The 17063-nt window shown below is 44.1% G+C and overlaps 1 protein-coding gene across 1 annotated transcript in view; it reads left to right on the top strand.

The window, feature by feature from the left end:
* The window catches only part of DNAAF8 (dynein axonemal assembly factor 8), an 84803-nt gene that overhangs the window by 10806 nt on the left and 56934 nt on the right, over window positions 1-17063 (top strand). The window contains exons 9-10 of the mRNA XM_066330092.1: window positions 1634-1793; window positions 14781-14972. Of these exons, the coding sequence (XP_066186189.1) occupies window positions 1634-1793; window positions 14781-14972 (352 nt within the window). The remainder of the gene's footprint in view (window positions 1-1633; window positions 1794-14780; window positions 14973-17063) is intronic.

Raw genomic sequence — 17063 nt, 5'->3', positions numbered from 1 at the left:
AGTGAGGCCTGGCATTAGATGAGCTATGGCACTTCTGACATTGGAAATTGAGTCTTTTCCTTTAGCTTTTGTTCTACAGAAGAGGAGGATAACACAGTATTGATCTCCTTTAGGAACAACAGCCCTGAGATTTCCTAAGCACAGCTTCCTAGAAAATAGGTCTGGAAGGGTCAGTCTCCCTGTGCCAATAAAGAGTGAGGTAAAATCTAATATCTCCTGGCAGATCTTTATAGAACTTGGTCTTGAAATCCTCAATGGTGAGGATTCCTGGACTCCCAGGTAGTACATTTTGCTGTTTGATTTTCCGTAGAGTTGTAATGCTTTTCATTAAGTTTAATTTAAATTATCCCCTCTCCAATTTAAGCTTATTTTTGTTGTGTTCCCAGAAGGGATGGAAAATGGTTTATTCTGTGTCTCAGTTTAAAACACGTTTTGCAAACTGCAAGATGTATCAGTCTCCCCTTGTAATTTTTTCTTCCAAACAAAGGAATTCTGACTCTTTGCCAACAAGAAAAGTGCAAGATCTTGGAGTTACAAAGTACACCCATGAGGAATGTCACAGGAATATCTTGGAAAGCTTTAAAAAAGAAATAAGAGTGATATCAATTGAGGAAATTGCAGAGTTATTTGGGCCTCTGCTTCCCTAGGCTTAGTTAAATGTAGTGTATTCTGCAGAAGGTCTAATTTCAAAGTGAAATCAGGTGGTTGCCTTGTGCACCTGCCCAACTGTTTGGGAGAGCTCCATTATGCTGCCTTTTCAAAGGTTATATCCTGCTATTTTCAGAGTGAAATTTAACATTCATGACTTTGACATATGAGCCCTGGAAAGAATCAGGATCTGCCTGCTCTGGAGACTATTACTGTGTCAGAGTTAAACACTTGCCTGCCCTGCCTCTTAGATACCTCAGCTCCTGTGTACCTGCTTTAAAAGGCACGTGGTTGGTTGCAGGATTTTTTTCCCTCTGGAATTCCTGACATTAAGCTCATTGCTTCCATCAGGAATACTGAACTCCATTTTGATTACCTGTTAACCTGAGATGGCAGCCCATGGCCAGGCAAGAATGTGGGTTATTTACTGTCTCTGAGTGATAACTCAGTGATTTAAACTGATTTCAGTTTTCTTTCTTGCTGTTCTAATTATTGCTGGGGCACCTAGGGCTGTAGGAATTCAGAAGAAATTGAACTTTTTATTTGCCATGGAAATGGCAGATGAAATCCAGGTGTAGAAAGATGGGAGGTCTTGGGTCAGGGAAACTTTATCTCTGTCATATCCTATAGCAGATAGGAAAGGAAATGGGTTTAGATTGGGAATCTTGGTGTGGAGATGGGGAGTGACACATCACAAACATGTCTGCTTAAAAGGAGTTTTCATCTCCAGACAGATCATCACCACTTATCAGAAGTTTGATCACTGCTCCTTTTCTTTGAGGTTTTTTTCTTCTTAGAGAGATTATTTCATCCACTGACAAGTTCTTGTGTCCCCCCACAAACACCAGAATTTCATTCTAAATCTATTTTAGCCTCTCATGTCATGATTCCCCCTCAAGTGTGTGGTGTAAATACAAGAAAAAAAAAAGCAATGAACAAGCAGCTTTTTTCCCCAAGTGAAAAGCTTCATCTGTGTGTTTTTCAGGAGAGAAGGAAGTGAAAGAGAGCTCTCCCAAAAGGAAGAGGAGATGAAGGAGAGGCAGAGGAGATGCAGATTGCAGGAGCAGCTGGAGCAGTGGCAGCCCCAGCGCTCGGTGTGTGGGAGGCAGCCCATGGCAGAGAACACCCCGCTCCTGTTCCACATGGTCAGTGGCTCAGGGCAGGCTGGGGCTGGCTGGGGCTCCCTGCCACGGGCAACTGGGAGCAAAAGGTCATTTTTTATTGCATTGTTTCAAGTCTGTTTATTGTGGAGCACCATTAGCTGAGGAGAGGAGCCCTACAGCTCTTGTCACACTAAGGGAGAAGAATTTCCCACTTTCATGTGCTGGGAGAGCTGCCCAAGCAGCTGCCCTCCAGTTCTGACCTGTCAGGGCTTGCTGGAACCAGTGGCCTCAGTGTCATCTACTTCACAGCAGCCAGAGTCTCCCACATGAGTTTTCATAACTTTTCCTAAAAAAGTGAAGTATTTTTACTGTCTCTGCTGAGTCCTGTCTTCTTGTCTGCCCCCAGCAGCTTTATAGTTCACTTTTGTGGGTAGGTTTTGAGGATTGTGGGTTTAATAATAGGTTTTACTCCTGATTAAGGAGGTATGTAATGATCCTGATTTTAGCCAAAGCCTAACTATGGCTTGGAGGACAGGGCTGCTGTTACTCCTCAGAAGATTTCTCTCTGTCCCTGCCCTTAGCAGGGGGGTTGGAATGAGATGAGCTTTAGGATCACTCCCAACCCAACCCATTCCATGGTTCTATGACAGGCAGTGCTGCTTCATCCATGCACTGATTTTGTTGAACACAAGGTCAGGTGAGAAGGTCAGAGGAGCTGAGAAACTGCAGAACCACCATGAATCCACCACAGTGATACATTTGGGCTAATGCCAATAACAAAGCTCTTTTGTCAGTACAAAAGTTGAAAGACATCACAGCCCTAGATTTGGAGCTGGACCATTCAGGTTTGTTTTGTAAATTGATTGCTGTGGTGTGGAGATTTGAAAGCTCATTTTATTTAGCACTGGATTAGTCAATGAGGAGGAGTAAAGGACCAAAAAGCTCCCAGCTGAGTTTCTCTCAGCCAGCCTGCTTTGACAAGGACAGCACAGTGCCCAGACCTCTGCTTTGGAGTGTAAAAGCTGGGGATCTTTTTGTCTTGCTCCTCCCTGGCTGCTGGCAGGTACCACCCACTTCCAGTTAGCCCTTATTGAGATGCAGAGACTCCCTTGCTCCTCAGAAATTCACGTGGGCCTTGCTCTCCTTCCTGACAATGCACCAGGCAATGCAGAATTACTCTGTGTTTGGTCATTTCCCATATTTGCTGTGCTGATGCCAATAACACAGGATGGGCTTGGTGATGTGCTTTGTCTGGAGTGGAGCTCAGGGTGGATCTGTGCTGGAAATGGAGTTGTAAATATTCCCCTTAGGGGTGGGATGATGTTCCAGTTGTGGCAGCAGGGACAGGGGCATTTCTCACCAGCCCAGGCTCCTGCTGCCTGTGCAAACTGCTCCCAGGGCCCAGAAAGAGGGAGAGGGAAAAATTACACCCTGAGAGGACAAGGGACAGTGGGTTTAACCAGAGGACAGGGTTAAGGTGGGATTCTGGGGATAGATTCTTCCCTGTGACAGTGGGGAGGCCCTGGCACAGGGTGCCCAGAGAAGCTGTGGCTGCCCCTGGATCCCTGGAAGTGTCCGAGGCCAGGCTGGAGGAGCTTGGGACAGTGGAAGGTGTCCCGTGTCCCTGCCCATGGCAGTGATGAGATGGAATGATCTTTATGGTCCTTCCCAGCCAAAGCATTCCATGATCCCAAACTAAGTGCCAGCCTGCTCCAGGGCGACCTGCCTGACCTCCCGAGGCACTGATGGTAAAAACAAATCAGCACAACCCATAATAACCATGTTGTCTGGGCAACTCTGCTCTTAGTTCTTATTCAGAAATATTCATTATTAAAATTTAGACTAAAAATGTATCAACATAATCTATCAAATACAACAGTCCTTTATAAGATTACTTGAAATCCACTTTGATAGCAGCTTTTTTCCCTTTGAGTTTGAACAGGGTTTTCTTTTCTTTCTTTTTTTATGAGCACAGACAGAAAAACTTGACTGTTTTGACATTTAAAACTAAAAGCCCCTGTAATTTGGCAGCTATGTCTCAGTGAAAATGTCTAATATCTATATATAAACACATATATTCAAAGAACAAGCCCCAGTGTTTGAGAGAGTAGCACACTTGCAAATTTGTTTTGTAAGTCCTTTGTTTTGGCAGTGATAGATGTTCAGATCTGGAACACTTGTCATAGTTTCCAGAATTCTTCTGACCATTTATAATGTACATAAATAATTGAATTGAATAATAATCAGAGGGAAAGTTTAGAAACTCTGCAATTACTGTATCTGAGGTGCTGGGAAAGACTGGCAAAGGAAATTTAAAAAGCTGCATTAGGGTTACATTAGAGTTCTTGTCTAAAATGTAAAAGCAGATTTAATGTGCTGTCTCCATTTTCTTAACCCAGTTCAGTCAAACTCTGTCCTCAGCTTCACTCTGAGAGTCATGGCTGCGGAGAGGTAACTTTAGAGACTGAGAATTCATTTCCAGGGGCACTTCAGCTGCTGAAGAAGGGGCTGAGATCCAGTGGATTTTCAAGACCTGCAGGTGCCAATTCCCTGAGAAATCAGTGGGTTCTTGCTAAGAATTCTGCCTGTCAAGTCCATGTCTGTAGGTGTCTGAATACTTGGGGAATCTGGCTCACCTCTTAGTTTAAAATATAATGCAGGAAAGAACCTGATTCTTTTAATGCTATGTTTTGGGTTTGGTGTTTTTTTCCTTCTCTGCACCATTCAGACTTTTGGTGAAATTTAAGACTAGCATGAGTTGATCTTTTCTGAAACTGGGCCCCCTAACCACATTTTAACCTTTGGACCTGCCTCAGAACTGGTGCAAACACCTAGAGTTCTGTGAAATCCAGGAGAGTGGTGATGTGACCAAACAGGAACAACAAAGGGTTTGTTTCATTATTTGAGCAGTGTTATTGATGAGGGAGACAGAAGGAAAGCTCACAGGATGTAAAGCAGTTAAATGGAGGATGTAAAATGAAATGGGTTTGATCTGCCACTTCATTCATCTTGCTTATTATGATAAGTAACTTAGTGCTGATGTTGTTTTCCTGTCACATTCCCATTAGGTGGGATCCAGATAATGGTGATAACTTTTGCCAGGCTCAGAGCTGAGTTTCATGTCAGGAGCAGCACAGGCAGGTTATTCTAAGGGTATCACAGGATCCCAGACTGGTTTGGGTGGGAAGGGACCTTAAATCCTATCCTGTCCCACCCCCTGCCATGGGCAGGGACAGCTTCCACTATCCCAGCTTTGGACCCTGTGCCAGGGCCTCCCCACCCTCCCAGGGAACAATTTCTCCCCAACAGCCCATCTAACCCTGCCCTCTGGCAGTGGGAAGCCTTTGGGGAAGACGAAGCAGGATCTGCAGGTGGGAGCAAGGCAGGCAGGGCAGTCCTCACCAGCAGGGAGGACAGTACCATGCTCTCAAAGGAGCAGCAGAGCAGCTCCAGTGAGGGCGGTCACTCATGACAAATGTGTGGGAATGAGATGAAGAGCAGAAAGCCAAGGCAGGGACAGGACCCAGGGGCAGCCCAGTGATCATCCAGAAGGTCTGGAGTGATGGAACAGGGCTGAGCTGGAGCCACAAAGTCAGAGCAGGCAGTGCAGGGGCAGTGCAGGTGAGGGAGGTGAGGCCAGGCAGAGGTAGAGCTGCTTTGCAGCTTGTCCAGGACCAAGGGAAGTGTCTCTGCTGATAAAGCAGCTTCACAGAGCTCCTTTCCCAGCAGCCCCGTGTGAAATGAAACACCTGAGCTTGTGTCAGACCTGGCCTTGAGCACTGCCTGGCCCATCCAGCCTTGGAATTTATTTAACACAGAACAACTACAATTTAGCTTGCGCTCATCTCTTTTATTGTTGGGACAAAGTAGGTGCTTTCAGCAGGGCTTTGGCTTGATTCTCCATTTATTGCTTTATCATGATATGGCAGAACAAGATAATGTTGTTGGAGAGCTATTAGGAGCCACCTTGTAACAAGCCCCTTATAAACAGAGTTTTATCTCCCTTACCCAGCCAGAGTGGTTGGGAAATGAATGTGTTGACTCATACTGTGGCATCTCATTTTTCTTGGCATTCACAATCACTTGGGCTAACCTTGTATTAGTAATTACATTACCATGATCCTCATCTCATTGCAGCTTAGCCTTACAGCTGCCTTACAAAACAAAAACATCCAGGCACAACAGAGTTATTCTACCTGAACAAATAGATGATGTGGGTACTTTCCTTTCCATCTTGTAAACACAGGCTCCAGCACCTTTTTGTCAAAATCAGCAGGTTCTTTATGTTAACACGCCTTGACTCAGCTCGCTGGTGTCAGGGAGAATTCTCAGCCACAAGATGTTCTACTTGCATTGCCATAAAATTACCAATATATTGTGGTCAAATCCTTCCTTGCCCTTTGATGGCCTTGTTCTCTCTTTGATCTGATATTTCTTCTGGGGAAAATCCCTGACAAAATCCATATTTACCACCCAGAGTGGTGCTGAAGTGCTGTACATTCTGCTACTGGGACAGTTACGCTGCATCAGCATGGTCTGCCTGAAAGTAGGGATTGATTTCCAAAACTTGTACAAGTATTTTTAGTTCAGTTACTGGCCCCAGACGTTATTTTTAAGTAGGAGGTGCCTTGATCTGCAAATTGTCAGTGAAATGCTTTTGATTCTTTACCTGTCTTCCTTAAATAGGTGCCTGTGATTGCCATTGCTGTTCCATGGGTGTTTTGATCTTTTCAAGGTGATGGTGCTGACATCAGCATTGGAAATTGCCCTTTTCTTCCATCTCTGGGTTGTTCAAGGACGTTGTGGATCCCAGGATCCCAACCCAGCACTTCACGTGCTGGACCAGGGCACTTAGGCACCTCCCCAGCTCCACTGGAGCTGCTCTCATGACTGCACTGAGGTGATGGCCTCAGCACTATTTAAAAATACACCACTTCTATTGCTGGGTGGAAAATGCATGAGGAATAGGACTGTAAGAAAGTAAAATTAATGTCTCCACTTAAAGAATGGACAAAGGCCTGATCAACCTCATGAAGGAATGAGGAATATTCATGAAGGAATAGGTTTTGTGCCACTTCCTTAAAGAAGTGCCCATTTATCCCCCAAAATGTGGTGTAATACATCTATTTGGAAACCTGTAAAATCTTTTTATGATTGTAATGATTTTGTGACACAGTAGTTGAATTTTTCTATATCTGTATTACTTCAAAGGTGATCCTGGTACTACAAATCACCTGTGACCAAATCTTTTCATTGACACTGGACCAAAGCAACTGCATCGGTGTGAATATAATTCTAATACTATTTAGCCCTTACTATTATTTTTAATATAACTTTTAAACCCCCCAATAATTGTAAAAATCACCGAATATTTCCTACACTAATTTTTTTCAAACACCAGAGCTGAGTTTGGGTTTTGCTTGGCTCCAGGTGCTCTCCCTGTTGGGCTGATGCCAAGGTTCTGGCCAGCAGTGCTGTGCCCAACAGCCACCAGATGGCCCCTGAATTCCTCCTTTTTTTTTTTTTTTTCCCTGCCAGGCATTTAATGAGTTCCTGAAACAAGATTAAAATCTCTTGTACTTAATGAACCCACTGCCTCGACTCAAGAAAGGCTTAAAAATAAACTAAGGCAATTAGAGATGGAGTTAAACTTAGCACACAGAGACAGAAGGCCAAGATTCCTGTTTGTGCCACCAGCCCAGCACACAGCATTTGGAATAGATGGAAGATCCCAAGGGAATGTTTTTTCCAGCATGGGTGGCTGGCAGCTGGCACAGAGCCTGTGTTTCTGGCCTCCCCTTCATCTTCCCACATGGTGCCAGGGAAAGCAAATGGGGGGATTTGCTGGCACAGCACTTTGGTGGAGAAGCTGCTTCCTGCTGTCCCTGGATCCGGGCACAAATCCCAGAAGCTGAGGCTCAGGATGTGGTGGATCTGACCTAAGGATTTGCCTTAATAGGCAAGCAGAGGGTCTAGGCCTTAGGTGTCTTTATTATAAACACCTCCCTCCACACAGGAGGAGTTTGCTCTCCGTGTTCCCAGAGTCAGGAATGGTATGGAAATGCCCAGGCACTCTGAGGGCAGGTTGTACTTCCCATCCTCATGGCTCCTCTCCCCAGTTCTGCTCACACCTCCAGAGCAGGTCCAAGAGCCACACAGTAAAGCTGCTTTCATAACCCCTGGCTGCTTTAAGAGGTTTCCCAGCCAAATTGCTGTAGAAATGCTCAGAACCAGGAAATTCACCTGTGCTGAATGCAACAGGATCACCAAAAAGCCATGGAGAACTTCCATGTAAACCTGGAGAGCCACTCTGATGGTTCCCAGGGGCTCCCACATTTGTGCTTTTTCCAGCTGTGGAATGAATTGAAGAACCAGGGCTCTACAAAAGCAATGAGATCTTGCAGTGCTGTTTCTCTGACTGCAGTTTGAAAAGGCCCCAGGATAACGTGAGATATTTAATCCTTTATATTCCTCGGCATATCCTGGAAGTGATTAAAATGAGTTTAGGCTTATTCCTCAATACACTCCTGCCTGAGTTTGACAGATGGGAACATTCGTTGCTGTTGCTTAAGGGAAAGGTTAATACAGGGAAAAGGAGCAGAGTTTCCAGGATTCCATGCATGAACTTGCTGCCAGTAGAGGTCCTGAATACTCCTCCATTCACATTAGCAGGATGTTCACATTAAACTTGAAGAGAATAATGTAAAACGTCCGTGAGCCAAATTCTATTTCTCAACCTGGAGAGGGCAGGAGGACACAAAAACCACCTCTGGGCTTTTTGTCTCCTCAGGTCCTGCTCTGTGCCAGGCCCTATGCTGGCAGCAGGAAGAGCTGCCCTGGGTTTGCAGTGGCTCTGAACAAGTGCCAGTCACGTTTAATTACACAGAGAAATAAACACTTTGTGCCGTGATTGTCTCTCTTGGAATCAAAATAGAATTCCCAACTCCTGGCCTTACCTCAGGGCTGTGATCACTGATGCTATTTGTAGATGAAAGGAGGCTGAACCTGCCCCTCTGTTTTTCCAAGGGGATGTACAGGCTTGTCTGTTAAAGGAACTGCAGCATTTAAACTGCACTCCTCGTCTCACTCATACCTTCTTGTTCAGCATTGACTTAGGCTGGGCTCGTGTTCCAAATCTCAGCACACAGGGGGATAAGCTTGGTCACAACTTGTAAACACATTATTCCACAAATACTCATTATGGGGCATTATTCTCAGTGGCAGGGAATGGAATTCAGGGCTTTATCCGAGATTATGGAGTGGAAGAATCGTGCAGTTATTTTTATTTTGCAAACACAGAGCTCTACCCAGCTCTATGCCAAGCACCTGGAGTTCCCACCAGCTTCAGGGAACACTGTAAGCACTTAGCAGTTCTTAGGATCACAAAGCCCCAAATTCACAGGTCTGAAGGGTTGTCTGGAGGAGTTATATAGCTGGAGAGAAGAGCAAGGAGCCTGTGACAAACTGGATACAATCCATTTTAATTGGCAGCTGGCAGTCTGTAAAACTGCTCAGAACCACTTTAGCTCTTCTAAAACTTCCTGATAAAGCAGCTGAGCAGAGTTTCCTCCCCCAGACCCTTTATTTTCCTTTATTTCTTCGGGGATTTCCATAGAGTATCAGAAGAAATACATGAAAAAGATAAATAGATGGGAATAAAAAAATGAGGCTTTCCCCTCATTGATAAATGTATGGTGAATACCAAATGGTTTGGGTTGGAAAGGATCTTCAAGATTATCTCATTCCAACCCCTTGGGAATCTCCTGGAGTATCCAATTAGAGCCATTTCCATAGGATTTATACCCAGCTTGGAGCATGTGCCAAATACCAGCCTAGATTTCAGATGCCTGGGGACCAATTCCATGCCCTGTCCCAGCATTTCCAAGTGAGCACGTGCAATTCCCTTCCCTTTGGAGGCTCTGGAAGTCCTGACACATTTTTTTGTGTGAGGCAGGTTGGAATCCTTTGAAGAACAAGTTGTGGAAGATGCCAATAAGAACAGGCTGAGGGGGCTGAGAGGCCACAACACTTTCAGGAGCAGGAAAGGGAACAGAGGTTAATTTTGAAAGTCTGTTGATAATCTCACACTCTTCTTCAGAGCACTTTGCAGAGTCTTGGTAATTAATCCAGCTAGACAGGGAGCAGGATAAGGAAATATTATCCTCGTTTTATAGTTCCACAGAGTAAGACTTCATTCCAGAGCCAGGACTGAGGCACAAATTCCTGATTCCCAATCCTGTGCTCACATGAAATGTGTAAGTAATTAAACTTCCTTTACTCATTTCAGCTGCTTCTCATTAACCAGGAGTATAAACTCATTAGAGGAGGAACTTTTTGTTACATGTGCTCAGAACACAGGCACAATGAGGCTGGGAATCCTTGTGAGCCTCTCCAAGTGTTACTGGAGTGTAAACACCAATCATGGAAAAGACACTTCTCATTTTTAATGATTATGTCTCAGAAAGCAAACAAACTCAAATAAGACTGCGTGTTACTTTGGTTTAAATTTTAATGCACTTCTCAGGTCAGTGTTTACCTGAGCTGAGCCTTTGTCAGAAAGTTTTCCCACTTCTGAAAAACAAAGAAGAAATTGTGTGTAAAAAGTTGTTTGCTACCAGCTGTTTGAATGGTTTTTTTAACTTGTTGAATTTGGACCAAAAATATTTAGATCCTGTGTGATCCACAGCATCTCTCTGCTAACAAATCCCATTATGGACCATATCCTTGCCTCCCATGGAAGAGGGTTTATCCACATCTTTGATAGATGAGCCATTAACTTCAGTGAAGCAGCTGAGAATTCCCTTAGTGCAGTTAAGAGGTTTTATTCTTCATAGCCAAGACTAAGAATAATTGTCCAGAGCAAGAAAACTTTCAGCAAAGACATTTTCTTTATTATTATATTTTTAACTTATAGTCTCATGATCTGGAGTGCCCTGAGTGAATTGAAAACTATGGAGATCAGAGCAAAAAATGCTCCATTACACAGCTCCCTGCAATCTCCCTTGGCAGAGTCATCTGCTTTGGAGCATCACAATTCCTCCATTTGAGCAATCTGAGGCTCATCCACATCAGAAATTTCCATACCATCTTGCCTCCATCATGTTTTTCAGATCCATAAGCTCAGCATGATGCTCAGAAAGGCAGTGGTGCCACAGAGTGACTCTGGTACGGAAATGCATTTACAGAAAGTCCATTCATACCATTAAACATCAGTTGTACTCTCCTTTTTGTCAGGAAAAGTCAACTTCCTAATTCCAGAGTGTTCTGCCAGTTGCATGCAGGAACTGCAGATCCTCCTCTCCTCACTTTCACCCATTGCTCCCACTTTGCAGTGATAAAGCAGTTTTTTCAATGGTTTCAGGGTTTATTCCACGCTTTAATGTGGAGTTTCAAATCATCTAGCAGATGGCATTGTCATCATTTTTCCTTCCCCACAGAATGAAAATGAACAAACACTTGACATTTCCAATATGTCTTCATCTAATGCAAGAATTTTTAGAAGCCGTGGAATAGTGATAATCTGCTTTGCCTTAGATGGCCAGAATTGTTAAATGTGTCCTAAAAATCCTACATTTCCCACTTGACTGTGTGGAAAATAGGGATATAACCACGCAATCATCATGGTTATGTCTTGTACCAGGAGCTCTGTCCAGGGCAGAGCAGGAACATGGAATACCAGAGCAGCTGTGGAATGAGAGGGGAAGGTTCATTAGAGAAATTAGCTCGAGCTGCTCCAGCACTTAGAAATCAGCTCACATTTACAAACCCACAGCAGATGCATCATTTGGCAAAAGAGTTCTGCAGTCAGTAATTTGCCATTCATCAGGGATTGCCTCTTAAATCTGGGATCCAAGCTAGGGTGCAGATGACATAGGAGGATAAATTTAGACAGGGCTGAAAACAATTATTTTGATTAAACCTTCAGCCAATGAGAGTGAGAGTTTTTATATTCCTCCCCTTCCCCCTCACTCACCCCTCTGTGGTGAGGGAGGAGACTGTGTGAGGTGAGTTTAACCTCTTTTCCTTTTCCATGCAGGGGATGTTTGGATGCAGCTTTTGCTGCTGCAGAGTTTGTCCAGTGGAGTAGGGAGGGTATTTGGATTGAAGGTGCTGCCTTGCTTCCATGTTAGTGTTGCAAAAGGTGCTGGGAGGGAAATATTGAAGCTTTATTTACCTGAAAAGGAGAGAGTCTGTCTATTAAAGTAAAAAATTTGCTTTTTCTTGGTGTGATCTGCCACTGGGGCAACTCCTCGGACAGGATGAGTTGACTCTGCTGGGAAATCTTTGTGAAGTTGTTGCCTGGCTCCTAAACTTCTCCTTGGTCATTCTAGCCTCTCCCAGCTTTGTCATTAATGTTTCCCAGTCTTTGAAACTCTTTGTCCAATCTAACATGGATGTGTAGGAAGAGCAATACTAACTACTCTCTTAAAAAGCATTAACAAAGGCATAATTTAACTACTCTCAGTTATTTTATTAGAAATAAAATTATGTAAGTCTTGGCTGGTAATCTTGTGCCCACCAGGCCTTGGCTTGCTAATATCATAAACAGCTCTGGTTTAAAATAATGATAATATGGAGGTAAATTATCACTTTTTAAAACGAGTTTTTAATGAATAGTAGTTTCCTTTGGGATTATCATGAAATCAGAGGATGGTTTGGGTTGGAAGAGACCTTGAAGCCCTTCCACTCCCACCCTGTCATGGTCAGGGACACCTTCCACCGTCCCAGGCTGCTCCAAGCCCCATCCAGCCTGGCCTTGGACACTTCCAGGGATCCAGGGGCAGCCACAGCTTCTCTGGGCACCCTGTGCCAGGGCCTCCCCACCCTCCCAGGGAACAATTCCTTCCCAATATCCCATCTATCCCTGTGGTAAGGATTTGGGCAGAGGTCACTCCTTAGCTGCTCACTGCTCTTCCTTGCACTGTTGTTATGTGAGAGTGGAGAAAAAAAGGCCAGAGCTGGGGATGGAGGGTGGTTGGGAAATTGAGCTGAAGGGCTGGAACTTGTAATGACATAAAGTATAATTGCAAAATAAAATAGCAAGAATTTGGGAAGAGGAAATTTTATCTTATTTACTCTTTGGTAATTGTTGGCACTTGACTGTAATCAGCTGCAAGCCTGTCTCTGAGTGACAGCACAATTCCAGCCAGAGCAACCAAAAATAGCCTGGTATTTGAGTAATTTTAGGCTTTTTATAACCTAATACTGTCACAATGAAAGCCCATGTAACATAGGTGAATTGAACTCTCCTGTGCAGACTGGGGTAAACTGGGCAGTGCTGTGGGGAGCCATACCCAGAAAGCACCAGTTGTATCTTTCTTCAGCTATTCTTGCCCAGAATTAATCTGGATTAGCTAATTTTTTCTTCATTAGTCTTAATATTTCAGAAGTTATTCAAGTTCTACACTTAGATTCTTCTTGTGATGAGGAGGCTGGCAGAGGGTGGAGAGGGAAGGTCCAACTTCCACAAAAACTTCAGTGAGAAGGAACCTTAATGAGTAAACTTAACCTGATTTTGATCAGAAAACCCACTGAGCCTTCCCCTGCTGCTGGGCTGAGGAAGTTTGGAATAGTTGGAGATTTCTTGCTGAAACATTAGTTAGAGATACTGTTTATATCATTAGCTTTTAAATTACCTCCTCTCATTGACCTCATACCCTTGCTGAGGGAGGAAGGAAAATCCTTTCTCCCACACAGGATATAGGAGAAGGTCACTTTTCCCTCATGCTCCCAGAGTTTCTCCCAAGGTCTCTTCCTCAGGGGATTTCAGTGGAGGGGTCAAAGCCCTGAGGAATTCTGTTGGCACCCCCAGGACTACAGTAACATTAATTAACACAGCTCTGCAGCATCACACACCTTTGTGTGGCTGTTTTGCCTTTATTACTAAATGCAGTTTTATTTGGTACCAAAACACTGGGTGACACAGTAGGGCTGCTGTAATTTTATTCCCTATTAAACCATTTTAAGAAGTTGTCTGTTTTGAGGACCAGCACAAAAGTCAAGCTACATTAACTTGTCAAGTGGATTAGTCACGAAACACCTTTTTGGACATTTTAATTCAGAATTAAAGTGGCTATAATTGGATTTAGCTTACTTTGCTTTCAGAGTAAATTCAGGTAAATCAAATTAAGGTTCATTCAGTGAAAGAAAGATATAAGAAATCCTCATGGTGGAGCGTTGTGGACATGGAGCAACTGAAAACACAAGACCAGATTGGATGTGACTTGGAGCAGCCTGGTCCAGTGGAAATTGGCCCTGCCTGTGGCAGGGATGGAAGAAGATGAGTTTTCAGGTCCCTTCCAAGCCAAACCCTTCCATGATTCTGTGATTGTAACTATTGAGGAGCAGTACTGGAGAATCTTTGGAATTTTTAGGGACTTGTTGGTTCATTTGCCAAAGAAATGTCAGGGGCAGCAAGTGGAATATGGATAGGAAGAGCAAGCCAGCCAATAATTGCAGCTGCTGCAGCTGTGGAAGGACAAAGAGCTGTAAATGCCGCAGTTCAAGCTTGAAGTTGTGTCTTGAACAGTTCTCTTAAAGGAGAGGGAATTTGCATCCTAAATAACCATCAGTGCTGAAGTAAAGAAAGGAGTCGAGTTCCCTTAACTGTGACATCAGCTCTGAAACGAGGGATGTTAGGTGAGGCAGAAAATAATGAGTTTTCACACTATTTGGCTTGTTTGAAGGCTTTTCAGTGATTAAAAAACCCCCCAAACACTGAGTCTTGAATATAGAATAAATTCAATGACACTTTTCCAGCTGTGACTGTGTAACCTTCCATTCAGCAGGCAGTGTGTGGCTAAATGAGGACCCAGGTGACAGCTGTCCAAGAAAACCTGCAGTGCTCAGGCAGGTGTCACTGATGGAACAACCTGGCTTTTATGGCTCACTCTCCCTCTCTGATAAATGCTCTCTGAGTGTTAAATGCCCCTCCTGTGATGGCAATGAATGTAATTAATTCCTGATGATGAATACACTTCCAGGTATCCAAGTGACTTTCATTTTCGGACTATCTCTTTTTTTTGACAGGAAGCCTCTTTTTTGCCAGCTATTGACACGTTGCCTGGATCCCACAGAGTGCAGGAGGAGGTGCTGCTGATGACCATTTGGCTGGCAAGTTGTGGCCAAGTGGCCACGGATCAGTGTGAGGAGCAGGTGCCTGACAAGGTGCTGGGAGCAGCCAACATCTACCAGGCCCTGGTGACATGGCTCCTGTCCCTGGTGAGTGCAGTGACCTGGCACAAAAGGCTCTGGGTGATGAGGGCTGTGTTTGGACCTCCAGGGAATACATAATCACTCTTAAAATCTCTTTTTTTACTCCTTCCCCCTCCAACAGCTACAAAACAGTGGCTGAACAAAGGGGAAATGATGTTCTAATTCACCTCAGAGTCTGTAAATAAAAGCCTCGCTGGAGTCAGTGGAGCTGGGTTGTGTCTGTGGTTTATGAAGAAATGAAAAATCGTTGAGCCAGATTTTCAGTTGTTGAAAGTGACTGCTGGGTGTTCGGCTTTGTCCTTGGCAATGGACACAGGTTTCTGGTTTTCACCAGTTGTTCCACATAAGAACTGATCCTTCCTGATAGTCAAGTGAGGGGCTGCCTTCATTGTCCTTTGGTTCACTTGTTTTTCTCCTCTAAAGAAAGCGCCCCATCCAGTCTCCTTCCCATCCATATTACCCTTTACTCCCTAGGGAAAACAGTGCATTTTTATTCCCCAATGTATATTTTTCCTTCCCACTCTGCTCAGTGGCCTTATTCTTTTTCCTAGGAAAGACTCTGAGATACCAATACTGATCCACACAGTCAAGGTAGATTTCACTCTGAGCAGCCAGGCTTTTAAATCACTTAAACTCCACTTAAACACAATTAATTGTTAATGATGTTCTTGCTTGCATTAAAACATTGCTAACATTCTTTAGTGTTAGTTCAGTGCTAATGAAAATTGCCAGTGGAACAGCCCTGGATCCTGAATTTTCCATTCAGACTCGTTAGGTTGTGACCAGCTGCAGTGTGAGCTCTCTTCCCTTGTGTTATTCCCATTAAAAAAAACCCCTGAGCTCTGACTTATAGCAGTTCTCTCTGAGCCTGAAAAGCTACCTCAGCTTCCAGGGCTGTGTCACTCTGCTGGGTGTAGGGTCAGATGTTCAGATGGACTTGTGCCCAAGAAAAACTGGGGTAAACTCTACCCATTAATTCTACACAGGCTCCAAAATGGCTGTTGGATAGTAATGAAGAAGTTTGCATTTCTTTCACTGAAAGAACAGGAAATGTTGAGGCGTTTTTAGACCAAATTCTCTTCTGGTGATCCATGCAATTCCATTGACTGGCTTGTGTAAATCAGCATATCCTTACTGATCCCATTGGAGATGTGCTGGATGTTGGGAGCAGGGGATGGTGCAGAATTCCCTGTGGAAATTCAGTGTTCAAAGCAGTGGAGGACTTGGTGCTGGTGTTTGAGTGATCCAGCTGAGCTGTGCAGCAGTTTCAAAATCCAGCTTGGCCCTGTGTTAAAGATGTGTTTTTAAAGGCCTTTATCTCACTGTGAATTGTTTGGGGCTGTAGATGCAGTAAATAGAGCTGATAGTGCACCTAGAGACTGGTGAGGGCACAAACCAGGAGAACAAGACTTGGAGTTTCTGTGTCCACCAGAGCCCTGGGAGGGAATTACAGTCCTGTGGCTCAGACTTGCCTTTCTCTCCATCCAGAACATGTTCTGGATCAGGTGCCTCTGCTTTTTGTTTTTTCCTGGCTTTGCTGATTCTCTGTGTCTGGCTTTCCCAGTTTTCTGCCCCTTTTCACCAGCTGCCCTGGGCATTTTGCAGCATCCCAGTGCTTTCCCAGGCTGTTTCAAGTGTCTCTCCTCTCTCTTTTCTTAATTTTAATAAAGATTTTCTTGTGTTCTGCACGTTAAAGTGGATTATGTTTCATCTGACTTTAAGCAACCCCTGAAGAGCCAAAGCATAGTCTGTCCTGCTGGAACCTTCTCCCTGGATCTAAACTGATATTCATGATAATAATTTGTGTCTTGGGGTTGCAGAAGTCTCTTTTTGCCCTTTTTGGTTTAAATTTGACCTATAAACTGGAAAATAGAATGTTTCCCTCCCACACACATGTGCACAAAAAAAAAATCTATGAAAAAGAAATCACCTCAGCCCAACTAAAAGAAGATTCCCAGGATGGGGATTGGTGGGGTTTGGACTATTAGTGAAGGGCTCCTTAGGGAAGTCTGCAGCAGCCCTTTGGAATGGCATCATCCCTTTGCCTTGATTTGTGAGCTGAGATTGGGTTGATCTCATTGTCACTGATAAAGGCAC

Source organism: Sylvia atricapilla, chromosome 15 (genome assembly GCF_009819655.1).
Source record: "Sylvia atricapilla isolate bSylAtr1 chromosome 15, bSylAtr1.pri, whole genome shotgun sequence".
NCBI classification, from domain to species: domain Eukaryota; kingdom Metazoa; phylum Chordata; class Aves; order Passeriformes; family Sylviidae; genus Sylvia; species Sylvia atricapilla.
This window is presented reverse-complemented; position numbering and strand designations above follow the sequence as displayed.